At 39.5% G+C, this 27,707-nt stretch overlaps 1 protein-coding gene across 1 annotated transcript; it reads right to left on the minus strand.

Moving 5' to 3' along the window:
* Positions 1 to 1,214: 1,214 nt before the first annotated feature.
* calb2a (calbindin 2a) lies at positions 1,215 to 26,246 on the minus strand. Its single transcript, XM_050074190.1, has 11 exons — positions 26,057 to 26,246; positions 21,303 to 21,379; positions 21,122 to 21,211; positions 19,366 to 19,446; positions 16,281 to 16,337; positions 13,083 to 13,160; positions 9,948 to 10,003; positions 9,782 to 9,821; positions 9,522 to 9,575; positions 5,171 to 5,242; positions 1,215 to 2,024 (listed from the first exon to the last, which is right to left on the minus strand). The coding sequence occupies exons 1-11, from the start codon at positions 26,148 to 26,150 to the stop codon at positions 1,911 to 1,913; spliced, it is 813 nt and encodes a 270-aa protein (XP_049930147.1). The 5' UTR covers positions 26,151 to 26,246; the 3' UTR covers positions 1,215 to 1,910.
* Between the last annotated feature and the right edge of the window lie 1,461 nt (positions 26,247 to 27,707).

Consider the following 27,707-nt stretch of genomic DNA (forward strand, 5'->3'; position numbering starts at 1 on the left):
GTATTGCATAGCTCTGAATTATTCTGTCAGGCACAAGGAAGTCCAGGTTGAATCCTTTTCATTTAGGCATAACCACAGCGTTGCCAGATGTACAATAATTACCACATTGCATGATAATTTTGCCCTCTGTACAATGAACAATCAATATGCCAAAGTGTGCCATAATGTAGATACTTTGACCATTTTGTGATGCTTATAATTAGTGGTTGGTTTTACTCATTTCAGGATCAGGATAGCAAAATATGGATCCTGTGTTCATGTTTACACATCTCTTTTCATGTGACCTCTTTCCAGCCAATCGTGGTTGGAGTAGGCCATGATGAACGTGACTCATGAGCACGGCTCTCGTTCTGGAGTTTGAACTTTCTCACAAAGCTATGCTGCATTCAAGTAGAGTTGTTTGGAATGCACTAGTAAGATCAGTTACTTTCTTAATTACCATAGCTTAGGGCCTTAATTGACCCTTCATTAATCCCCACACCCTTGTGATGGTCCTTCAAGCTGTCGGAAGAAGCATGGAGCCCACACTTACACTAACTGCACTCCCTGAAGAAATATTATCAAATTTTTGGGAAAAATGAAAAAGAGATGTGCAGACAGATGAGTCTACAATATGTATTTAAAGGATATATTCAGGATGTCAAACTCACTCAGCAGCAAGGACAGGTTAAAAAAGTAAAGATAGTTAGAAGCTAAAGCCTAACCATACACATCATGGTGTAAAAGTGAACCATCACATCACTGGTGATCAAGACAGAAGACAATGAAAATAAAGGGAAACATTTTTTTTTCAACCAGCTATGTGTCATCACAGTTTGTGCAGGTGAGCAGTATTTGGCTTCCCACCCACTGCCGCCAGCACCCAGACCTCCGCTAGCGGACAGGCAGGGAGCTCCGGGGAAAGCAAAACACAGTTAGCCTGTGCACACTGCGATGACACATAGCTGGTTGAATATCTGCAAAGTTTCTCTGTTATACCCTGCAAAGCAGGGTAGGTCTTTATGATCATTAAAAAGCAAAAGCAGCATGTGTGCATTCAGTAGGCTACACCTTTAGTGTCTAACTAGCTAGCGAGCTAACCCGACACTTTTTAGGGGTTGACTTTGGTTTTGGACACCAATTTTGAGCCTCTTGTACCTGGTTTATCATTTCCCATCTGGCAACGCTGCATAACCACAGGTTGCATACTCCTTAACAAAATTATGTTCATACAATGTCAGAACTGATTTTATCTTAAGACATTTTATTAATATTTTCAATTGACAGTATCAGCCAAAAACATTGAAAATGAAAATCATATCATGGCAATGGAACAAGAGGGCTTCAGGACAAACAAAGGTGGAAAAATCAATGCCAATTCCATCACAGACTATAATTAGATCAATTCAAACACAGCTGTCTGCAGTTTTGTTTGACTATATATTGTATCTAATGCAAAGTTTAAAGAGCAAGGGAATGGAGGGGTCATTGAAGCCGGGGTCAAGGTTCAGGGGGGTTTAAACAGGTCAAAAGGTCATTTCTGTGGAATAACTGGTTTGGGCTTTTGGTCAGGAGTTGCAAGTCAGGCACAGCATGGATGGCAGGGACGTTTATGAGGTCAGAATGGTACAGTAAAGGACATGAGGGAGAGCTGAGAAGGTGAAAAGCTACTGTAGAGGTTTCAGACAGGTCATGGTTAGGGCTGAAAGGTCAGGTTGCAGAAAATGGGATTCAAGAAGGAAGAGCCGTTGCGTGCTGACAGTGCACTTACTCGTTCTGATGTTGTAACTTTAGGAAGGGTTGGGGAAAGGATAAGGGGTGTCTGGCACATGCACCTGGTATATGTTGCCAGGCAGCTGGCTGTGGGTGTGGTCTCGGGAGAGCAGGGCAGGTAGAGAGAATGATGATACACAACAAGAGAGGAGGAAAAGTCACATTGGCTCCCTGCAGAGGACAATTTCCAGCTCGCCACGGTAGAGCTTCCCTCCGTCAGACAGGCTCATGATGCTCTGCTTGTAGCCGGTCAGGCTCTTCGCGTCCACCTCCTGAAGGAGAGAAAGGAGGGTATGATTGAGTCAGTATAACTGAAGGGGCACTAGTGAGATTTTGAGGACAATACGGATAATTGAAGTGGGGTTGTATGAGGTGCTTATCCACAGTCAGTGAATTACATACAGCACCTACATGTCGGCCCCGGTTTGGAGAAGCAGCAAGAGCGCTACACCAGAAGCTAACTGATAAATTGCTGTAGACAAGGGGCAGCAGCAATATGTATTTTAGCTCCCCATCCATGCTCTCATAAAAGCCACCAGACTCCATTGAGAAAAACAGTAAGCTGGCTGAAAACAGCAGCTGCCAATCTAACACTGCCTCAGTCAGTTAGTTGTTTGTGATACTGTGTGACTTTGATATCAGTTTTTTAGGTGGGACTTTTATTAATGTGACTGTAATGTGTTTTGCTGCTGACCCCTCCACAACAGAGCATTGCCTTGCTTCTGTGTAAGACTCCAGTTTACCTCTCAAACTGGAGGCATGCTCTCAGACATCTAGTGCATGTTATACACCAACTATGGATGAGTACCCCCTACAAACCCATCTCAAAAGATCCAAACTATCTCTTAATTCAGATGAAGATGCTTTGAGCTTAATTCAAACAGTATTGTTCTATATACTTAGATTATTTGTTGCTACACCCTTTAAGCTTTCTGTTACTGCACAACATATGTAGTTTGCATGGTTGCTTGATGTCAGACAGAGGTAGACCAAAGAAGGCATCTCATTTTTAGCCGACAACTACTGATTTTTACGATCAGAAGTGAAAACTGTGGCTAGCAGGTTTTATTAGCTTTAGCTAGCTTGCTATGCTAACTGTCAGCTGGCTAAGGAATTCCATCTCTAGCTTTTTATGTTTCCAGTTGTTTTAAAACAAAAGCCATGTACACAGGTATTAGTAGTGATAGTAGCCACACAAAGCCATCATCATACCAGGCATGCCTCTGCACCTCTTCAGTGAGGACCTGTAACTAACAGCTGGAAGATTACAATTTTCTTTTTCTATTTTCTTTTTTTTCTGCCAACTGTGTTTTTGTCAGAGAGGCAACATTTATACTTCGCCAAATAGAAAATTGTAATCAGATGCAAAAAGGGTCATTTGCACCCAGCAGCAAAACTGTATCTTTCGTGAATCTGACATTGATAAAGGGCAGATAGGTTGCATGTGATGTACAATTCATGGTGCTATCAGCAGCCACACTCCATTGTTTGTGAATTCGCCTGTGAGATTGCTACACATTTCAGGGACAAAGTCAGCATCCTCTTCAGTTAATGATCCATATAGATGCACTGTTACAGGCTAGATGTGTTTATTAAGCAGCACTGATATTATAATGAAGTGCAGAGCTAGGACAGCATTACAAATAAAAATATAACTAGAATGTTTTTTCATTATAACATTTATGTTTTTCACTATTATTAATGTTTAGATATTCTTTGCTAAGGACCACATTGAAAACAAGTGGAATTTCTTGTGTCTTGGCATTGTAGTGTGTAATTCAGTATCATCCTCACAATGTCAACTAAACTAAATGTGAGACCTAGACATCTTGAAATTCAAGATGATGTGACTAGGAATTTGTCCTTTGTCAATTTGGTTTTTATGTTTCTAATTTCAGTCCCTGCTAACGTGCCGCTTCTCGTCCTGTATTACTTTTCTGGCCTCAAGTCCTGACAACAAGAAGGAGGTGATGTCATGCCAACCTCAGAAAAATGCAACTTGAACTCATCGTAAGATTGTGCCCCTGGCTTGAAAACCTTTCAGTCAGGGCTTGTACCAATATACACATCCTGAATGCAGATAATAAAGCGGTTAATACACTCAAATCATTTGATGGGATCAATAAAGCTATTGATTTGAGCTTGTGCAGCACTAAGAACCACAGCAGTTAACACTACTTATCACATGCAGCTTCTTACTTGTATTATTGTAACTGCCGTTCAAGTATAGCATTAAAGAGATATGTTTAAAATACAGGCTTTTGGGTTGTATTTCAATTTGTTGGTTTCTGTTCTGAGACATGGTAGTAATACACAGAATGCAAAGGGAGTAAACAGCTGAGAGGAGCATAAATGATCAGAGAGAAATGCTATAAGGCACCAGAAGTCACAAGCCATGTCTAAGGTTCCAAAAAGTACATTGTGTAGTATGCCACAGGGCATTGAACTTGTGCTGGGCGATATGACCAAAACTGAGTGACAATATTGGCATTTTTTAGGATTCTCACACAGTATATCACATTATTTTTCCCCTTTATATAGGTTTATAGTGGCTTATTTGATTGTCAGGAGTACAAAGAATACAAAAACATTTTCATGTCATCATACTAGGGTTGTGACGGTTCTCTAAATCTATGATTTGTTTAGAGTTTTGATTTTATGGTCATGATTCAATTCGATTTTTTTTATTTAAACATTTTTTTTCAGTACTGACGGCTATGCCACTGTGGGAGTATTAAGTCAACTGAACAAACTGTTAAATGTAAAACAACAGCTACTAGATGGCAGAGAGGTACTTTACAACGACAGCTTGAGTTCTCTCATCAGCTAAAAGTCACTTTCACTTGGACTTACTAGCAAAGCCTGTGGATTGCAGTTCTTCTGTCAACAACGCATCCAATGTTTACATAATTCATGGAGAAGGCAAAATGTTGCCACACTAGTCGGATTCTTTTTAAACCAAAAAAGCTTCCAAACAGCAGACACATTTTCTGTTAACAGACTGTTATGCTAATTGGTGCTCATGAGCTGTACTCAGCATGCCGTTCTGCGGTGTAGTTTTATAAGTGTACAAATATTACTGTTGTTCATGGCACACATTGTTGTGTCCCACAGTTTTTTGCCCTGCTTGAGAGTTAGTCGAAGGTTTTTAATTGTGTTACAAAGTTAACCGTAAGTGAGAAGGGTACACAGTTAAAATCTCCTCACAATAGACTCTATAGACAATAGATGCAGTTTGTCTGGACCCTATTGCTGTTCTTGTCGAACACTTTAATATAGTGTGCTCCCTGTTGAAGAGTAGCTGCAATTATTTTAGCTATGCACATGGCGGTATATGAAAAATTCATGTTGTACAGGAAATTCCAATGGGTATACAGGATATGGGTAAACTGAGCTTTTACTAAAGCCCCCATCTCACCTTCTTGTTTTTCTGGTAAAGGTCTCGTAGCAGGGCATCCAACTCCTGCTCATCAATATAGCCATTCCCATCCTGAAAGAAGACAGAAACACACCACAAATGTTATATATGTCGCCACACGTTCAAAAAGGACTGGAAGAAAGGACAAGACTTAAAAACATAATTCGGCTGCAGCTATTTACACAACAGTTCAACCATATAGCTGCCTATTACGCAGGATTTTTTTTTTTCAGTTTTCATTAAAAATCCTGCATGCCTTCCGAAACAGTATACGCCAGCTATATTTAGATTCTGAGCTTCCTGGTTTCTGAGCCCTGCTCTGCTGCTCAGCGTTACTCAATATTTTATGGCAGCCATCATGACTGCACCAGCCAAATGGCCTTTCATGAATGATGATTTAAAAAAGACTTCCCATTCACAACTCTGTAAAGGGGGTTAGCTGTAAAGTCAATATGGAGCCACTTTGCTAATTAATGAGTTATGTCTCACAGTAGTGTTTAGAGTTTGGGGCCAAAAAATAAGTCCAAATTGTTGGAAACGTTCCCTTGGCAAGTGAAACAAAACCATGTTCTGTTCATCTAGGCTCGGTCTCAAGATGACTTCAGAGCTGAGCAGCTTGCCAGTCTTATTTTTTACTTTGGGAGATGCTCTTTGATGTTTACAAAGCTAGACTGAAGTGTCCCAGATCTTGGGAATAAAGTGTGAATTCTGTTTATTTTCACTTTAAGGATGAAAGAGCCACAACTCTGCAGATTTATAGGAAAGCAGAGCAACATCAGGTATCAACTGGTCTGTCAAAGTTGTGTGGCATCTTGGATTTTCAGACATTTTCAAGGCCTCGCACAGTTTGGGGCTGTGGCACTGTGAGCCATGTTAGCATTCAGATGACCGGCCACACTCTGCCCTACCAGTGACAGCAGCTGCCTGTGTTTCAGCTGCAGGGACTGAGCCCATGACAAAATGATATAACTAATTACACCCATAAATGGTAGGGTTCCATTCGCACAGATAGTCCTCATGAATGGACCGCAGTGGCTCATCTATAATTGAACATTCAACCCTGTCCTCTGCAAGTGAGCTGGAGAGAGTGCTTGCCTTTAGTCCAACCCAAGACATTAACATGCACGCAACCACCCACCACTGTTATGGAGGCCTTTCCTGCTAACTAAGGCCTGTACAGTGACAAGAAATAGCTCAAAATATAACAAAGAATCTTAATGGTTTATTACTGACCTTGGAAATACAAATTTGAGTACTACAAATTTTCTGGAGCATTAAGCCATATTGCATGACCTTAATTGGAGAATCAAATAAATTAAAGAAAATACATGTGGCTGAAGTTCTGAAAATTTGGACCTTAATAATGTTGACAATCATAAAAACAGAAGCAATTAAATAAATACATTTAAATAATACTAATGTTTTGTCAGTGTTTTGTAGCCGTGGAACTTAAATGTGAGATTATTTGATTGTGAGCACCAAACCGAATATTCAGACTAACAATTATTACGATTTTTATTGTTAAATGAGCTCTACGATATTCAGAGCATTAATATAGAAGCAACCAACTATTTGCTATACAGTGGATTAATGGCGTCCTGAGCAGGGAATTAAGTCACGTTATTTCTGTGTGTGTTGTAATCTGAGCTTCTCTGTTCTTTGCTGTGGTAAGCTAATCACCACCATTCTGCACTGTGCCACACATTTTCATGGACAAAATTTCAAAACTTCTCCATGACTTTTCAAGGACCTATAACAAAATTTAATGACAATTCACAACGTATAACACCAACAGAACTGTATAGTTCACTTGACTCCAAATATTAGATATTGTATGAAAATTAACAGCAACCTTTTCTAATCTAGTTGGCTATGTTTTTGACATTACGTGGAAGATTATCCACCAAAGATTACTGTAACAATTCATTTCTTTACACACAACAAAATTCCATGACTTTTTCAAAACGTTTTATGATTTTCACTAATTCCATGATTTTTCCAGGCCTGGAAAATTAGATTGTGACATTCCATAAGTTTTCCAAGTACTAATATTGGAACCGTGTCATCCTGAAAGCATAGTGCCCAACCTCCATTTCCCCCCTAACTCTGTTAGCTCTGTCAGCACTGTTGCCTTTGTTAGCACTGTTAGCGCTGTTGGCAACATTAGCTGCTAGCTGCCAACTCAGCCACTTTCATGTTGAGAGCTGTGCGCATAAAATTTTTCTCCTCTATTCGTTTTTTAATTAAAAAAATTCTACCTACATCACACCCCTTCAATAGCAAATACAACATTCACTTTAATGATGACAGTACGCAATGGCACAGTGCTAAATGCATGGCACAGTTTTGTTCAATGTTTTGTTGACCCAAAATGCAGCAATTGTAGTATCCATGCTAGATTTCAGTATAGTATATTTGGTAGTTTGTTGTGAACATACATATTGAAAAGATGGTTGTATTATCCAAATTTGCCACACAAAATGAATGTTTAAGATAGTAAACGTGTCATAAAGTAGCTGAATCACTGCTACAAAACAGCATTAAGGAATAGATTTTCTTTTCTTTTTTTTTCTTACATGTACAGTACCACTTATAATAGCTGTGGGCTATAGCATTTGGGATACAAGAACTGAGCTAACAACTAGAGACTAAAGACTAAGCTAACTGGAGCACTGGTGCTGCATCACAGAAAGCTGAGTTGTTTATTTCCTCAAAAAATTGAGTCAGCCCACTCATAGCTACCTAGATTATGGCCGGTCCCTCAGGCTGACAAAAACTCACAAGATATCATAAACATGAAAAATGATTTAGCAGATGTACAGCTCTCTCCTGTAACTCTGCTCTGTTCCCGTCTGTCTTGTATCATATCGCTCCCTGTAGTCCCTCCCCACCAATCTACTGCTAATGTGGAAAATGTGTCCATTAACTGAACCACTGCTCAACCACCCTGAGCTGTTTACAAAGGGACAGGTGTGCCAAGCTTAACTTATTTCCCTAGGTAGTTGGGGAGCGCCCTAGGCACGAAACATGGAATTTGCATATTCATGGTTTTAAGGAAAAGGAAACTCCAAAACAAACATTGATGAGTCATCCAGACAACTTGCCTCAAGAGTCTAGACTCTTTTTTTTTATCTAGCTCTGTTGCAATTTGTTCTTGTTTTACAGTGTAAATATACAGTACATTCCCCAAGTCGTCTCACCATGCTAGCACATCAGCTTTGCTGTTCAATCCTTTTCAAGCTAGCTTTTAGTTTGGGCTGCACAATATTATTATTATTATTATTTATTTATTTATTTTTATTTTATTTTAGTTTTTCATCATTATCACAGTGTCAGTGGGCAAGATAAACATATCAGCAAAGACTGCATTATTGCACTTAGAGTTTTTTTTAATCAGAAAAAAAAATGCAATTTAAAATGTAAAAAAAAAAAAATTGTATTTGAAGTATTCCCTTTCATACTGGTACAAGACACTTTTATAAGACAGCCTATCCTTTTTATATAACTTATTAAGATTATTTTATTTCCTTTCATCAGTATATGTGGCAGTAATGTTTTCATGTATTGGAATTAACTAATATTATGTTGTAAATGTTGTAGTCTCACTACAGGGCGGTGTTCAGACAAATATATAGAGGCACATGGACTGGTCTCCACAAACATTGAGTCCGTATCGTGTTTGCATTAGCATTTATAAACTCCTGCTGGCTGCATATAAAACTATCATTGAACAGCAGGGAAAATGAGTTTTATCTTCTTATGTGATTTTTTTTTTTGCTGTGGAAAGAATTTTGGAAATAATTTCCTTTAATTTTTTAAAAATTCAACAAGCAATTTATAGTGGTATTTTAGCAGTATACTGAGTGCAGCAGAAAGGCAAACCTGAGTACTCTTTAATATTCACACAACTAATATCAATACAGTGATATTCAGTATTGTTAAAGCATATTTTCCTTATATCATACAGCCTTACTTAGTCCACTACCCTCAGCTAAAAACTATATTATATTAGCATTTAACACCAACAGGTCCATAGGTTATGGTTCATGGATAAGACTAATGGGGAATGTAGTTGTTGCTAACAAAATAAGTTGTTCACTTAGTTGCTAACTTTGTGAATTGTTTTAAATATGAGTGTTATACCAATTTAGCACAGAATACATGGACAGAATTTCCCAAGAGCACCCCAGTGTTCAGTACTACAGATGAATAAAATCATCTATACCAAAATGCCAGTGGAAGAGAAGCTAACCTGGAAGCAGGGCCAGGCTTCTTAAGCTGTGTGTGAGGGAGTGTGTGGAAAGTAGCTGACAACTGTATTCATTGACACCTTGAATAAAATGTCACCTACCTTGTCATAGTATGTGAAGATGGCATTGAACTGGTCAGTGGTCAACTTGACACCCTATAACAGCAAGGTTTGACTTTGATCAGACTACAAATGACCAAATAGCAGACGCCAAAGTAAGACAAACTTAACCAAGCATATCATAAATATTCAAAAATAGCAGCTGCATCATAGTAAGTGTTTCAGTGACATTAATTGTGTTGAATGTAGCCATCTTGTTTTAAATGAACATTTTCTCTGCCCCATGTTTTTTTTTTTCATACCTGGAATTTGAGTAAGAAATTCTCCTGAACAGGGAGGAGCCTGCCAGAGAGAAGGACTTCATTAGCAGACACAATAGTTAGTTAAATCATTCAAATCCATTGACAGTGAATGAACATCAGCAGGCAGTGTGTTTCAACATTTACACAGTGAACAGAGGCACATTACCTTGCCATCTCTGACAGGCCCAACTTTCCATCTCCATTCAGATCAAACATCCTAAGCTACAAAGTGAAGACAGAACAGAGATAGGAAGAGACAGAGGAGAGAGACTGAAAGGAAAGCTTTTTATAGGTATATGCTGTCAAGATGAAGGCAGATATGTGACTGAGAAATACAATGGACAGCCATAAAGTTCCTACCTTTATTATACATCCACAACTTTTTTTTTCATAGTGCTAGATGTTTAACAGAGGACCAGTAAAGGGACTGTCCATAAAACATGCTTCAACTATTTCAGCCAAAGCAGTTGATGGTGGTATTTTACAGAATAATAACCTAAAAGTTTCCTTTTTTAACAGAAGAATTAGGACAAAAGAAAACAAAAGAGTTGCAAAATTATATTTTCTTATTATTACATTTCCCTTTAAGAAAAGCTAAAGGTTTTTTTTTTAACATATATTTGGTATAAAACCATTCATACTGTGACACAGTATTTACATTTGTTATGTCCTATAAAAAGTATATATTCATGATTATCAGATGTGTTGAGTGTTATGCCTCTCACCAAAGCCCAAGGACAGTGGTGCCCCCAGAAAATGTTCATGGGGTGGCCAGATGGGGCCGCTGATAATCTTGGGGTGGCACATTAAAACTGAAAGCCATAACTGAATTTCAGGGATTCGATTATGCTGTTGAAGTATACAGGCTGGCTGAATACTATGTCAGTATAGAAGGTTAAGGAATCATACACTTACATACGTTGAATTGTCATTTCTCAGGTAATATTACTAATTATCTAATATGCATAGTTAACATTTTGAGTTCCACAACAGTCCTGTTTTAATGTGTCATGAATCTACGTGTTAGAAGATTCATTGTTCTTCAAATAGGCTGGTTGTCCGTTTCCTTAGAAAGATAAACATTCAGCTTTAATTTAAAGGAGTATATTCATTGTAAGAAACAAAACATTTACTGAGAACAGGCCTTCTCAACTTTGGAACATTGTTTAGCCCTTTTCTTGTCAAGCTTGTACGGCGAGGTTAGGATTAATGTATGCTTTAGGTCAGGCATGTCCAAAATCTTGTCCTGGGGGCCAATTTCCAATGGCAGTCAGCCTGACAGTCAAATTTATTACATGTGGCCCGCCACACAAAATTGGTTAGTCAAAGCAAAATCACTCAGCGTTTTCTCCGATCACCTCACGATGGCAGGACTATCATACAGTTTGTAGACATGCACTAAGTAGGAACTACACAAGCGGAACTAATGTGTTTTCATTAACAGACAGAAACAAGGAAACAGAACAGTTAGATAACAGCATACATTTCCTGCTAGGTAGCAGACATTGCAGCAAAGAAGCATAAAGTCGACAATGAGGATCACCGTGTTTTCCACCGGAAAGGTGAATAAATATTTTACTGAAAGATGAAACAGATGGCTTTGTCTTGTTTATTTGTTTCTTGTTTCTTTCTTGTTTATCCCCCCCCACCACCACCCCAATTTCCCAAGTAATATTTGTTTTGAGTGTTTTACATTTCACAGTCTACATCCCCTAAAGTAAACTGCCTTTTTTTTAGCTGCATGTGAATTAAAATTACTCATTATTTATCTTTGCTGCAGATTCTAATTTTCACCAGAGTATTCCTATTAGCATAGGATATTCCAGGTGTTGTGTGTAAGTACTAATATAATTCACGACAGGCAACACTTGAGAGATATTGATGCCTATGTATTAATGATTATTTATTTATAATAACTGGCCAAATCTCTACTAACTTGCTGCAGTCCCTTGATTATATGTGAAAAAAATATGTTATGTAATAAAGGCATAAAGAAACAATAATGACCAAGTGTATCTATGAGTTTGTTGCTTTAACTGCTTCAAAAATCAGGTCAGGTCAGCTCTGGGGCTTCCAGGAAGAAGCAGATGTTAGGATAATAGGACATCTGTGCTGTAAACACACAACCTGCAGGGCACAATGGGCCACGACCATTCAGCAGCGGAGCACCACTGCCACCAACACGATAGGCCTCTCAGGCCCTCCAGGCCAGATGGACACTCAACATAAAACTTTGAGATTGCATATGGCTTACAGAGTCTCTGCAGGATTCATTAGTGTTTCTAAGATTTTACTTTTTATCTTATGTTACTTTATTTTATTCTATTTTTATTTCAGCCACTGAACAACATAGAGAAAACCAAATATCATGATGTTTTTGACCAAACATCCAATAACAACATTGTGACCATAGTGTTTGGTTGACTATTGGTACTTTCACAAAATATTTACACAATGAGGTTTTTGATAAATATTATCAGTAATGTGGAGAACAGTCTGGTAAGTCCAGAAAATGACATCACTTTACTGCAATGCAGCCCTTAAAACTAGAAAAAGAAAATACCTACAATAGTACAATATCCTATATATATAGTCTAAGATGATATCTAGTCTCATATCACAATATCGATGAAATATTGACACATTGCCCAGCCCTAAGTTTAGTCATCTAATTTGTGTTTTCTCCCAATTGTCTTTTTTGTTAGTTTTTTAACTGATTGAACCTTGCTTACTACAACTTTGAACACAATAACCTTTGGATTGGGACTTAAAATCTGGGCAAAACAAACTTTAAGCCAAAAATCTGTGAATTTAGGTGAAAATCAATAAAAATGAAAATAATCAGTCCAATGTCCCTGATACTGAAGATAAAGTTTAGCCCAACAGAATTGTGATAACTGTTCAACTACACTATGCATCTAGGATTCCACATTATGTGTGTGTGTATGAGTGTGTTCTTGTACTTCCTACATAGTGAGGACCGAAACATATTTTTAACCGACAGAGTGAGGACATTTTTGGAAAGTGAGGACAATTTAATAGGTTACTATGTCTTTGAGGGCCTGTTTGGGAGTAAAAAACTTGGTTTTAAGGTACAGGTTAGTAATACGTTTAGATAAGGGTAAGGTTTGGGGTTACATATGACTTTTTGTTGGGTAAGATTCAGGTAAAAGGCTAAGGAATGCACTATGTCAGTGAGGGACCTCACAAAGATAGAAGTATGAGGTTGAGTGTGTGTGTGTGTGTGTGTGTGTGTGTGTGTGTGTGTGTGTGTGCGTGTGAGAGAGAGCAAGAGTCTTACTATGGTCTGTGTGTACTCCTGGAGCTTCTGGTCATCGTAATGTCTGTTAGCCTTCTCCAGCAGGTCTGACAGAAAGCCCTGAGGACAGAGACACACACAGTTTAAAAAAAAAAAAAAGAAGAAGAAGAAGAGGAAGAGCATGCAGAAGTCTGGCAAATACAGGGTCTTCAATTTTCACCATTTAAAAATTGCAAATATGCTTTATTTAATCTTTTCTCTTGTGAACTTAAAATACTGCGCAGTTTGGTTTATTTAGTTTTGGGGATTTCCATGTTTTCAGATTAGTTGTAGGCCTATAAAAAACTTGAACAAATAAAGATGGAAAATAAAGGAAAGGTTGACATAATGAAAGATGGAGAAGAGGAAAGATAAAAGAAACAAGGACATGAGGAGGGTAGGAAGGAAGAACATTAAGACTGAAGAAGGAAAAGAAGGATGGAGATGATATCAGTGTTAATTCATGACCTGATCTTTTGTTCTGCATGTAAAATCTACTCTCCAAAGTAAAGGGTAACTACAGCCATTAGGTACAGTAAATGTAGTGCAGTGGTTATCTCAGATTTACCACGTCTGCTCACAGTCAAATGAGGTGAAACACATGTCTGCTGCCTGCGATCTCATCTGCATTTTCCCAACACTTTCAAAAGGCCACACCTGAGTAACTCATCTGCACCTGGTCAGCTGGAAGAAATGTGATCCCACAACAACCCAAGCAGCCTAATCTCTACATGACATGTAATCACTGACCCCAGTTATGTTTAACTCCCCAGTGTGGAGCTCTTTCATTTATATAATTTCCTAGAGGTGTTGGAGTGAATAACATTTGTGCAAACTGAAAAGCTTTTTTGCATCTGAATCCTCACCTGAAAAAAACATTCATGGTCACTGGGGTTTTTCCTGTGGAGCAGCCACATAACTCTTCTCTGTCAAAGCTGCTGCCTGGCTTTACTGACTCATATGCTAACATGTATTGGGAAAAAAAAAGGTGAATCACATCGAAACACCCAGTGACAAATATTTTTGAAATATTGATTATCCATTAACATTTTAGCTAATATGTCACTTGATGGCCCTAACAGCGCAAAGACTATTATTTTAAATCATATTCACTATATCAGTTACTTATCTTTACTTAGCGGTTTCTTCAAAGCCAGGCGTGATCATTTTTTTAACAGATGTTTGAATCGTTTCAAAGAAAAGTTTGACCTCTGGAGATAAGCTTATTCGCCGCCTTGCTGAGAATTAGCAGAGAACATTGATACAACTCTGAATATCAAGTGACTGCCAACCAATGTCTGTACATAATGATAGATGAAATGACAGCTCTCCAATAGTCAAGTCACACATCTCTATCAGACCATAGTAGCTGGCTGCAGTACAGGCCATAAACCCCATTCAAAGTTAGTAAATGGGATATGGGCACATGTCAAATAATTCTAACGAATTATTATTAATGATTTTCCCCAAAGATGGTTGCTGTCATTTTAGGTAGTTCTTATAATACTGATGTATGTTTATGTTAATTTTTCTGTTAAGTTTGGTTTTAATGAGTTATGTGATTCCATAAAAAGGGAATGTAATGTCATGATCGACAGCTGTGTGTGTCAATCAGTGTGTTCGGCGACAATAGCGCTATTCGCAATTGAATCGGGCAGGTGTATGGGCGGGAACTCAATAGCGTGGCTCCACTTCCTGATTTCTGCTACACAGATTCCCCAAGCTGGACACCAATGTCCACGTTAGATGTTGTTTGGTAGAATTTATATTGTGACCAAAATTCAATGTCAGGACATCTAATGCCAATGTCAATTTCATGTAGAATACTACGACAGATGACACTGATATTTTGTTGGTTTTGAGCATAGACTGTAAACACAATGCACATAGCTACTATGATATCACCAATGGGTTTTCTAGACTCCCATTTGGAGCTTCGTGCTCGGCATTTCAGTTGTTGCCATCCTGGTTTTCTGAAGCCAGAAGGAACATATTAAGGTGAGAGGCTGACACCGCAAAAAATGAGGAATTGTGAGTAACTTGAAGCCTTAATAAAAAATAAATGGGTGAGTTACATAAAAATGTATCACCCTACAGTTGCGTGAACGTGGAAATTAGTTATAAAGACCAAAACCATTTTTTGAACCTGGCTGTAAACATGATTATTTCTGCTGTAAATTTGGGCATTGTAACATGGGAGTCTGTGGAGAATTGGCACTTCTGTGATGCCTTCATTTTTGAGCACCAGAAGTTGCTGCTTGGTTTCAAGTTATGTTGCTAAGTAACCAATATTCAAAATCTTCCAAATGTCTTATGCCAACATCATTTTGACATAGAATAATTACTTAATTTTAGTCTTAAAGTATGTAGAACAAAACACAACATCTGCAAAACGGCATACTATTTACGTCTACACGACGTAAAATTCTAATGTCGTTAGACATTTAAAATATCGTCAATCTAATTTTCATTCCAACCAAAATTTAACATCGATCTAATGTCAGCGTCCAAAATATTTCTGACATCATAATTATTTGTGACTGGTGCCAGCTGGGTTGCTCCAAAGACATCAACAGTACAAGATGGCAGAGCCTGTATCCAGGATATTTTGGCTAAATTTTTGCTCCATAGAGGTCGGTGGAGACACGTTATCCTCTTTATATAAAGACTCTATGGTGCCAGCAAGTAATTACTAGAATCAGTATGATAGTAGGATAGTTGCTGATCATAACACAGAAAATGTAAAAGATTATTTTTGTCTTTCTTTTTATTGGTACAACACAACAGAAAATCTAGGAGGTGATAAATAGAAATAAACATACATGTTGAGACATTTTGTCTACACTTTTACACTTCAAATTACAGTGGTATAAATATATGTTAATGTGTAATTAAAATGTAAATGATTAGAGCGGGGAATGTGGTGGTTTAAGTAGCTACTTAAATGGCTACTTGCCACTACAAACTGATAATTACAGTTTAGGGTAAGTGCTCTATGGTGAGCATGGGAAAGTGCATTTAAATGTGCGATGTGCGTGTGTGTGTGTGTGTGTGTGGGGGGGGGGGGGGGGGGGGGGAGAAACACAACAAAATAAAAATAAGTATGACCAAGTAAGCAAGCCTTTGGGATGCAATATTACATAAGAGCCATGAATGAGTTGTATATGTTTTGTCATTGAGAGTCATTGATTCACAACATACCTTCAGTTCATTTGCTTCAATGTAGCCACTGCGGTCTGTATCATATCGCCTCCATGCCTACAAGAAATCAACGAGACAAAAGGAATATTGGATCGAAAGCAGTTTTCCAGCCCTGATGCACAAAGCACAAAGACACTCTTCCCTAGAGTGATTTACATTTCTCTCCCCCCCCACCTTCATAAATCCTCTCTGATCGAGCCCCAGTTTGCTCTTTAACTGCGCTAAGGGTTTGATTTTTCTCTGGTGCACAGCAGAAATCGTTCCAGAGGGGACGACCACAAAAGGCTGGGCCATCACTGTAATCACACAGTCTTCAATACAATCCAAGTCGCCCGCATACAGAGCAGAGGGCAACCAGAGACAGAGAGAGAAATGAGGGAGGGAGAGAAAGTCATTTTAATGAATGTTTTAATCTAGCAGCTGTCCCTGTCCAAAGAAGGGCTCCTTATCAAAGATGGATGGCCTTTCTCCTTCTCCTTCTCCTCTTTTCCACTCTGCTCCTCCTCCCCCTCTGCTCCTCCTCTGGGCTCTGCAGAGAGGAGCTACAGTGGTGTTATCCATTATATATGACTCTGAAAATAGAAGGTTCTGCTTCCTCATTCTAACCCTTTAAAAACCTCTCTGCCCACTTCCTCCTCCCCGCACCCTTCAACAAAGACTGATTAATCCCCCTCTCTTGTTTTATGTTCTCAAACTCCAGCTCTCAACTTCCCATCAACATTTCATTTACGTCCTCTCTGTTCCCACTTTCTCTGGTTTGCCCTTTGTATCCTTCTCTCTCCTCACCTTCTTTCACTCATCCTCCTTCTCTCATTTCATTATTCCTTTTCCAATATGACACAGGAGACAAGGACAGCCTCTTCCCCACATGTAATTGGTTTCTAATTGGCTCCAATCTTTCATTGCGGCAGATCTAACATGAAATCTGCCATTTTCTTATCTCCTAAAGGTATTTTGTGGAATAAATGATTTCCTTTTTCTGGTACCTTTCAACACACATCTTGCTCCGCTGAAGGCTTTTTGTTATTCCTACAATCATTCATTATTCATAATTCACAGCAGCACTAAACTTGTTTATACTGTTCTTTGAACATAAATGGTTTCTTAAACACACAACCTGGCTGCTATACAGCAACAGAAGAGTGACACATATTTGCTTTGTGTGTGTGTGTCTGATTGCTCATAGGACTGTGCAATATATCGATATAGTCATCTTGCGAAATAAACACGTGAAAGACTGTGATAATGGACTCAGGTTAGTTAAAGAAATTAGTGAGTCTGTCAACACTTTTGGTTTTCTCATTTTGAAGACGTGCTTTTTGAATTGGTTTTTGGGTTGTGGTTAACACAAGCTTAAGAGACTTTCATGTTTTGCTCTACAACATAAAAGTGTTGTAAGTCTTTACCTGTTTTAAAAAAGGTGGTTGCTAACAAGTGGCTAAATCGGACTACAGAATGTCATCCCACCAAACACAGCTTTACAGCAGTTATATATGAGTATGAGTTATGTAAGCACAGTGTTGTTCATTTGTAGCCTAATGTTAGCTTTTTACTGCTGGTCATTGCATTTATGCTTCAAAAATTGTAAAAGTGGTGTTCATTTGTGAAGATTATCTTGCTGAACAGTACACCACTGGTTGCCAGACCAATAGCCAATAGGTTCTCAGACTGGCTTCAGTACAGCTGGTTCAAAAGTACCGCTAAGTGCCTACTTGGATCCTTCAGCTATCTTCAAGCAATGCCACTGGGGGCACCAAAGGTGATTGGTGATTACCGAAGGTAAATGGACCTGCATTTGTATAGTGCCTTTCTAGTCATCCGACCACTCAAAGCGCGTTTTTTTACACTACGAGTCATATTTACCCATTCACATACACACTGATGGCCAAGGCTACCATTAAGGTGCCACCTGCGACTCAGTTTTTAAGCACACTCATACAAGAAGCATCATCGGGAGCAATTTGGGGTTCAGTATCTTGCTCAAGGATACTTCGACATGCAGACTGGAGGAGCCAGAGATCGAACCACTGATCTTCTGATTGGTGGACAACCCGCTCTACCTCTGAGCCACAGCCGAAGGTGATTTTACACCTGCTTCTCCAGGCATAATCAGATACATTCATGTAGCTGTTAATTTTCCACTTTTTCAGACTTTAGAGATGAAGTTTACATGTTTTTTTGTTTTTCTGAACTGAATCAATCATGTTTGAAGTTCAGACCCACACTGCGCGTTGAGATTTGGGAGTTGTACATATCAGCTCGTCCTCAAACCTCTGTGACCTGTGGTTTCCCATAACAACCCATAACTTCTCTGCAGACCAGCAGCGGAGACATTCCCATGCATCTTTAGAGAGCCATTTCCAGCATAAGTAATTAACACTGTCACACACAGTTACTGAGCATAAAATACCAAAGCTAATGGTTCACATTAAATTAGTTCCTTCTTCCTATGCCAAACCAGTGTTTTGCGGCTGACACAACAAAGATCAGAAAGGTTTACTGTATCCCAGTAACCAAAACATTGAATAAAATGGGAGCCATTTCAAACTATTCACACCTCCTTTTAACTCTGCTGAAGGGATTTACACCACATCTGTCTTCTCAAGACCTCTGCCTGCTCACTTAGCCCTTATTAGTGCTCTGCTAATTCTACAGTCGATGTTCATGATGAGCCAGGTGTGGTCACTCCATTTGTAATCCAACTGCTAGATCTCAAAGGCAGAAATGGGCAGCCATGTGCAATGGAGGCAGGGAGTCTGCGGTTTTCTTTCCAGACTACTCCAGTCTATTTCACTAATTAGTACACCTTCTACCATAGACAGGGAATTAATCCGTGAAATTAGCTAGTAGGCAGGAATGAGAACATGCAGGCTGTCTCCCCTCCATGTTTGACTGACTCTGGTCAATAATGTATGGTTGGTTAGAGTAAGTGTTACCTGACTAATGGCACTGCTTAGTGAACAAGAAGGATTTGTAAGTATTGCGAAGAACTGATCTAATGACAGAGATCAGCAAGGGGGGACAGTAGTTTTGCACATCAAAAACATACCAGCCCATCCACACACACTCAGAAACACACTCTTACCGCCATAAATTCAGCACTGGAGCTGACAAACTGTCTGAAGCAGAGCAGGAAGTTCTCTTCAGTTGGGAGAATCTGGGCCAGCTAGAGAGAGAAATGACAGGAAAATGGGAGTGAGAACACAAGATGGTGGTGTTGATACGCCGGGACAGAAGAGGATGGAGACTGGGGAGCTTTTTGTCTGTAAAGCCTCAAATGGGCAACTCGGACATAAATAATAGAGAGCCGTAACCTCAGAAGCCGGGCTATGCCTAAGTTATAAATATTTTTTTAAATCATGTTTTTGGATCAGACAAAATCTTTGCACCTGACTCTTGACCAACAACTGAACCTAAAACTCATTTGCAGATTTTCCATGCAGCCAGCAGATTATTGATATTGCAGAAGTCCTCCATCTTGCATCTCTTTCAAAACAGGCTCTGACAATGGTAAAATCGAGGGAAAGCAATATCCCAAACTAACGCTCCACTCAGACTATCATAAAGACTGTATTTATGCAATCGATCTGAGTATTGACCAAGCCTCTGAAGCCTCTCACTTGTACTGTATTCCTCTCGCTCCTTGAATTATCTTAGGCTTTTCTTCTAAACAACTTTTTCTCACCCTCCGTGGAAATCAGACAGAAAGCTGTTTTCCCCTGTTTCCAGTCTTTATGCTAAGCTAAGATAGCCAGCCACAAATATGAAAGTGGCAGGGGCGGAGTGGGTGGGGGCCTTTGGGGCTCTGAACCCAAATATTTTCTCAAAAGGCCCCAATCTTTTAGGTGTTTAAAATGCCTTTAACTTTGTGTCATGTTGTTTATTCTATTATGTTATCCCCTCAAGAAATGTAATATAATTGAGTGAATGTTTTGTTGGGCTAAAATTCAGTCAAGGAGTATTGATTAACACATTTACTTGACGTTGTTTAGAAAGCTTGATTTGCATAGAGCAGCCCAGATTATTATGGGATAGATTCAAATGTAGGAGATTCGTCAATTAAACATTCATTCTGAGAACTCTACTCCAACATGGTATAAACAATACAGGTTTCAAGATTAAAATTGGTCTTCATGCCCAATTCCTACCCTACCTATGTTATGTGACGTAAAAAAAAGAAACATCAGAGAATTTTTGCCTCTTTTACAGGGCATTAGTTATGGTTTCAGAATGATGAAAATAGTTTGAGAACAATTACATGCAAAATAGGATAGGCTCTAGTGTTGTCAAAAATACTGATTTATCAATACGTATCCATTCTGAATATTTGAAAAGGTATCAGTACTCATTTTTCGCAATGTCAGTGAGCGATATCAGTTGCTCTCTTATTCTCTACAGTCATTCTGCTTTTCAAATTAGATTTTTATTCCTTTAATGATATTTTTTGAAAAGGGTGATCAAATATCAATATTTTTCAAGGTATTGTATTAAACTTAGAAATTATAGTGCAGTGACAACACTAGTAGGCTTGAGAGGATTTTTTTTTTTTAACCTTGGCAACTCTCGTGTTTTTCCCCCAAATGACCTACTGATTTTTAGACATTCTAATATCTCAAATGGCTTGAAAATGGTGCATATAGCTGCAGGAAATGGGAAAGAAATCTCCCAGAGGGAGCATGGCCCAGACCCCCCTAGGTTTCGCTGAACCCCAAATGTTTACAACATTTGACTCCACCCCTGGAAAGTGTTATCAATGTTTTCATCTATTTTTTTGCAAGAAGGCAATAATGCTTTAAATGTCAGTCTATTCCCTTAATGAAGGAGCACCTTCAAGGTCTTACCTCAGACATCTCAATTCGTCCATCTTTGTTCTTGTCGAACTTCTGCATGAACTCCTTCATCTTTTCTCTGAATGTGGGGTTTGAAGGGTCCTAGAAAACATTTTGTATTCAATACAAGTGAAATCTGAGTGCTTAGTAGCCTACGTGTATCTGATGTTTAATCTCTAGTTCTTGAACTCACCACCCCTGCTCCTCTCCGGGCCATTTCCAACTCCCTGAAGAAGTTCTCCAGCTCCTTCCCCTCGATGTAGCCATTACCTGAGAGACAGACAGACCATAAACCTATGTCATTGTAACATACCACAAAGGGCTTATTTCAGTATTGCTGACATGCAAAAACCTCATCAGCACAGATGTGGTCACACTGTCACAGTGTCAAACAGATCCCAGCATGGCTCGGTTTAGCCCCAAGTATTGATTCAAACATGAGCCTTTTACCAGTAACTCTCTTCCTTCCCCTCTGGCTCAATAGATTAGACTATTGACTGACACAATGCAAACTGATCACTCCTCAAAGACTGTGTTCACAGGGTTGTACGCAAGGAGAGGCTATATATGGAAAAATGCTTTTCTGGGCTTTTGAAGGTGATGATCCACCGGCAGCTTCTTTTATTCCACGGAGATCAATACTGCTTTCAGCAGGGAGTTAAGCAAATGGGACAAATCAATATGGATAACACTACTGTGACAATTTCTACCTGATCTACACTTGTGAGACTGATGAAATTTTGTCATGAAAAACTAAAAAGCTTAACTTTTTAAAAATGTCTTTTACTGAATGCTGTCAGTCATTTTGACAGACTGAGAGTCACTTTTGTCAAATTTTGCCTTAACTGAGATGATGTCTGTCACATTTTTTTTGGATTCTGTCATGACAAATTTAGCTTGGGGACAATAAAGTTGATTTTCCTCTGATGTTATTTCATTGTGACCCCCGGTGTTCTGTTGCCCTGACAGTACCTATTCAGAAGACAAGCGAGTATGCGCGCTTCACCCAGGTAGTCTGTGAACGCGTGCCAATATTCTATCAACAAGCACGCTGAATGGCTGGACAGATGGCTCCAAACGATGTGACTAGCTGCTTCAATAAAACCCTGGAAGGCAGAGCTGCCTCATTAAACACTAACAAAGATTATTATGCCATCCACTTCCTCTCCTTTCCCTCTAACTCGCCCGTCTCTTTCTGTCATCTTCCATCTAACTCCCTCTCCCCATCCAACCAACATCTTAGCGTCTTTGTTCTATCCATGGAAATATTTGTGTACGTGTGTAGTGTGTGTGTGGGCACACACGGCTTTCTTAGTGATGTTATCACAACTCATGAATACAAGCTCTGCTGTTTCAATAAGTGGGACAGTAAAATGCCTCACTGCTGTCGAGCCTCCCTCCTGTGGGTCTTATTGACATTTAGCACTCTGGAGAGAAACGGCCTGCTTGATAATTAAACAGAGTAAGACGTGATTAACTACAAGGCGAATGGAATAAAATGACAATAAAAATAGATTTATGAATAGATTATGCTGGAGCCGCTGTCACACCTTCAATAAATGCGGCGATAGATCCATACACCCCATTATATTTGTGCATAAGAGAGCATCTCTTTGTGCTGTGCTTTTTCAGATGTAGGATAAGGGACTGTTCTTTACTTATCAGAGGAGCGGTTGCTGGGGTGTGAAATATTTTTCTTTGAGCCACCCTGAGTGACTGGGGGAAAATGTATGACCCTCCCTCCACCATAAATAACTATATTTTTTATGATGTGTGTTGTTTTTTTATTTCATTTTTGATTTTTTTATGATGTGCCAGCAATTGAAACTCTGACGATAATTTCTGTTTTTAAGATTTCTGGCTATGATAAATGCTCTAATTTTGGTGATTTTTGAAAACATGCCTTTCAAATCCACCAGCGGGATTTAGGGTTTAAAGGGTATTTCAAATAATTACAGTATATAACCATTTAAAGTTGTATGTCACGCCCCAAAGCCAAAATAAAATATAACAGACACAAGTCCCTCCTCAGTGTTTAAAAAGTCATTTAACATGCCTTCCCTGTTTTGCACCACCCCTCCCCCATCATGAATAACACACAGCCCCTATGTGCTATCTGTTCCAATCAGCCTCTAAGCCACAACAACATGCTTAAGTTACCCTATGTTTTTTCTTCAAAAAAATGCTATATGTGCTGCAGCCTTTACAGTGTGTCCATGTTGCCGTAAACTGCCCCAAATCCATCAAGTGAACACTGATATACATTGAATGTCAATATTAGTGTGCATATTCTCTAAAAAGTCACTGCCAGCAGACACATTTTATGGCTGACTTCAACTCCCTTCCACATCATTCAATTTAAATGTCAAATAACTAGTTTTATATGCTGTAATGAGAGTGCTCCTACCAACTTGCTTTGGTCTCTTAGCACAAGCACTTAAAGCTTGCACCAACCAGCGAGATAAAAGGTTCACAAAACCACTTTTGGCCCATATACACCCTCTTTTGGATACTGCGTCATTACAGTCCCGGGAGACACTGGTAAAGACGCTTCAACTCCTCTGGTTCTGATTCTAAAATTCAACCCCAACACAGGAAAACTCTCAAAGTGGGCAGCTGTGCCAACGAAGTGCATATTTAAAGCCTATATAAAGCGCATTTGCCTTTCAGAAGAGAGTGCAGCCCTGTCTATTTAAATATTTTGTGTTGACATCACAGCAGGGTCAATTCAGGAAGTCGGTTTTGCTTCGTACTCCAAATTTCCATATCTGGGTTAATAAAAATAATTGACAGCAAATGCCTCTATAATTAGCAACTGCAGTTGTTTCCTTTTTCAGCTTTGAAGTGATTGACATGGCATGACAGAGACGGCGGAGAAAGATGAGAGGGACGCAGAGCGGAGGAGCTGCAAGAGAGACACAATCCAGATGAAACTTGATCCTGGGCCAACAGGGGAATATGTGGCTTCATCATCTCTGGGTGCATCGCCTCCTGTGTATTTTTATCTGCAACTCAAGAGATGTTTACTCAATCTGAGCAAACAAATTAGCTCCCCTTTCTTTCTGCCAGTCGAGAAGACACTCCCACTAATGAGAGCAGAAATCAAACACTGTAGCCAAATCTGTTGATGCACACTGGCTGTATTTGATTTGCAAAGTGGCTCATTGCAAAGCACAATATGTAAAGTAGCTCAACAGCAGGACTTAAACACCTGGGCGGTAGGAGTGATATCCTCACGCTCTAAGCAGGCTAAAAGAGTATAACCAATACTTTGTCTGCACATTGGCTCATATGGTGGAGCTCAGCTGCTGAGCCCCTCCATCTCAACCCACAGCAACTCCTCATTCTACCCTGATTTCCCTGTGGAATACATTTCTGCATGTGTGCAGGCGTCAAAACAGATCGCATTAACAATGAATACCCAGGAGTATGTGTGTAGAACAAACTAGGTGCAACACACTCGCTTTGATTGCAGGTGTACGTCTCAAGAAAGTTGATTGAACGAGCAAGACCGAGGACATTCTGTTTAAAAATCACAGCCAGATCAGATTGGTCACTTTTACTCTCAAAGTTTTATAGAAAACCAGTCCTTCTCAGGTTGACCACTATGAACTTTCAAGTCTCGTCAACGCTTCTCTAAAGTGTTTCATCAGCACTTTTTTATCAGTCTACAAAATGTCCTAATTTACAAAGAAAGGATTTCCATAATTAGACTCCTGAGACTTTAATGACAGCACTAACATGCCTGATGAATTTGTAGAAAATATGTCCCATGTCATACTGTGACACTGCAACTCTGACACATGCACACACAGATATTTGCATAGTGAGAAAACATATTGAACTGACAAATCTGTACGAAGACAAACAGGATCGATGCAAGAAGAAGAGACACTGATAAAGACTGAGACTGAAGAAACAGGGTGTGTGCAGTGGGGAGGAGGGGGTCGCTGAATAAATGAGTCCATGGGACAATTTCATGTTGACAGGTATCACATCAAATCAATTTTCATACTGGGCTACGTCCACTGCATAATGCACACCACCACCAGCTGACAGACTGCGCTTATTGATAAATTAAATCAGCTAGTGTTTGATTGGAAACTGATATCAATACAAGGAGCGTCAGGCAGAGACAATTACTTATAGGTAACATCCAAACTGTCAATAGGTTAACCCACAGAAGACCCTAATTAAATGATGAATTGGTTGCAAAATAACACACATGTAAATCAGATGCCTTCACTGCTGAAAAATCACAATGTCAAGGTGTACTTCATGTATCATGGGAGGACTTCTCTGGGAGCTCAAAGCTTGACTGTAAGAAAAATAAAGGCTGCATCCACTCATTTAGAGCTCAATGAATACATCCAGTATATTCTTTGATAAGTTATATTAATTATTTTAATAAAATGCGTTTCATGGGAAATAATGCATCTGCATGTGCATTTAAAATAAATAAATAAAAATAAACTCATAGCACGTGGTGTGGGGAGAGGTCCGCAGCAGGAATTCATTTGAAAAATGTGAACTTTTTTTAAGGGTTGCATTAATTCGGTATAACAGGTCCGATATCAGCTCCTCAACAATATGAAACATGTAATGAGCCCTACTTTATTCGAATGAATGTTATCAATAATTTAAAAACACGGTTCCAATAGCTTATAGAATTCGATATTACACCATGTCTGTTTTTTTTTCTTTTCTTAAAATTCCTAATACCCGACAAAAAAACGTTAAAACGAAAAAAAACTTTGTGGTATCATCGTGTGATATTCTGTGCAAAGAGTGATGCATCCCAATATTTTTCCCATGCATTTACCTGTATGACCATTATCAACCTTCATTCAGTCCGCTGCAGTGATATATCATTCAGTATCATTCAGTCATCTTTCGTGAATTCTCGGTTTGGAAATAACTTTTAGGAGGTAAAAAAAAGTGTCCTACCGTCAGTGTCGAAATGTTTCCAAATGTCGAGGAACTGGGACGCGGTGACCTCGGCCAGGTGCAGGTGAGGAGGCTGCTGTGCTTTGTTTGCCATGATGCTGCCGACGGATGCTGCTGCTGCAGGTCAGACGCCAGAAAAAATCCGCTACTAACTTTTTCTGTGGCTCTTGTTCAAACACACCCCACACTGTGGCCCCAGCGCGCCGCCCGCCGCTTTTTAACCCCGGCGCAGGAGCAGCAGCGCCGCTGCACCGCCGCTAGGGGCGCACTGCCACCGACAGCATCCATCTGAGTCAGCTTCTCTCTCTCGCTTTCTTTCTCTCTCTCTGTGCGCGCGCGCGCGCGCGCGCGTGTGTGTGCGTGTGGGTGTGTGTGTGCTCTCAAGTTTGATGTGATTGTGTGATAGGACTGGGCACTGCAGTGGACAGACTGGTGTGTGTGTAAGAGAGAGATGAGAGAGATGCAGATAGTGAGCAGATTGTTTTGTTGTTGCATCATCATGCTTTATAGTAGATTTCGTGTGTGTGTGTGTGTGTGTGTGTGTGTGTGTGTGTGTCTGTGTCTGTGTCTGTGTCTGTGTGTCTGTGTCTGTATGTCTGTGTCTGTGTTGCATGTAAATTCCCATATGTCTTTATGCATTTGAAGCGCATGCGTGTGTTTCTGTGCATGCAAGCAGACCTAGTGTGTTCCTTCCTACATCTGTGTGTGTATTTAAGCGTGCAGCTCCCCGAGCCTGTCTGCCAGTGTGTGTGAGGCTTCACAGACTTAATTAGAACTCACACACTAATCACATTTCCCACACTGCCTCCAGCCAGCAGTGATTAGCCCACATAATAAATGTAAATTCTGGGGAAAAAAAGGGAAAAGAACTTTTTCATTAATGGCCAGTCTGCTGTGCAGAGGGGCAGGCAAAGCCACAGATCCTATTACGGGAATGAGGATGAAAAAAATGTACTCATATATATTTCTTCAACTCATTTACTGCAAGAGGTGATCATATTCAGGATAAAGTAATAAGACTGTAATGAGCAGGAGGGCAAGTATCCCTAGAAGCATTTTCCTGCTGTTGGATGAAATCTGCAAATAGACATCTTTCTACACGTGAAGAATATTAATATTTTTCAATTGACTCTCAAATGTTGAGAGAAGTGGGTGTGTTTAATCATTAGGCTATGGTTCAGTGTTGGTACACCATGTGCTTTTTTTGCTACATTTCAAATCTCTGCTGTGAAAATGGCAAAGTCTACACAATTCACTGTGTCATTAAAGTTGTGTCAAAACTCAAATCATCTTATTCAGTTCAATTTATAAAAAGTACACTTTAATATTTGTTTGGCCACTAGGGGCAGCGCAGCAGGCTGTAAATGCAACACTGACATATGATCACTTTATAAGTTATTATGCTAAAGGTGTTAGCAAATGGCTGGCTCTATTTACACATCCAACAAGCACAGAGCAACATGAGCATCCATTCTAAGTTGTGTCTCTGGCCAACTGGCTAATGTAGCGTAAAGATGCTGTCATACTGCCACGTGGTAACCACCCTGACAACTGCATACCTGTAGGAGCGCTTCCCCAAACAGGAAACTATCTTAAGTGGCTGCTGCCACTACCATTCACAGCTGTGATTACATGCAGGTGTTGGGGAACA

The sequence above is a fragment of the Epinephelus moara genome, chromosome 20, assembly GCF_006386435.1.
Source record: "Epinephelus moara isolate mb chromosome 20, YSFRI_EMoa_1.0, whole genome shotgun sequence".
NCBI classification, from domain to species: Eukaryota; Metazoa; Chordata; class Actinopteri; order Perciformes; family Serranidae; genus Epinephelus; species Epinephelus moara.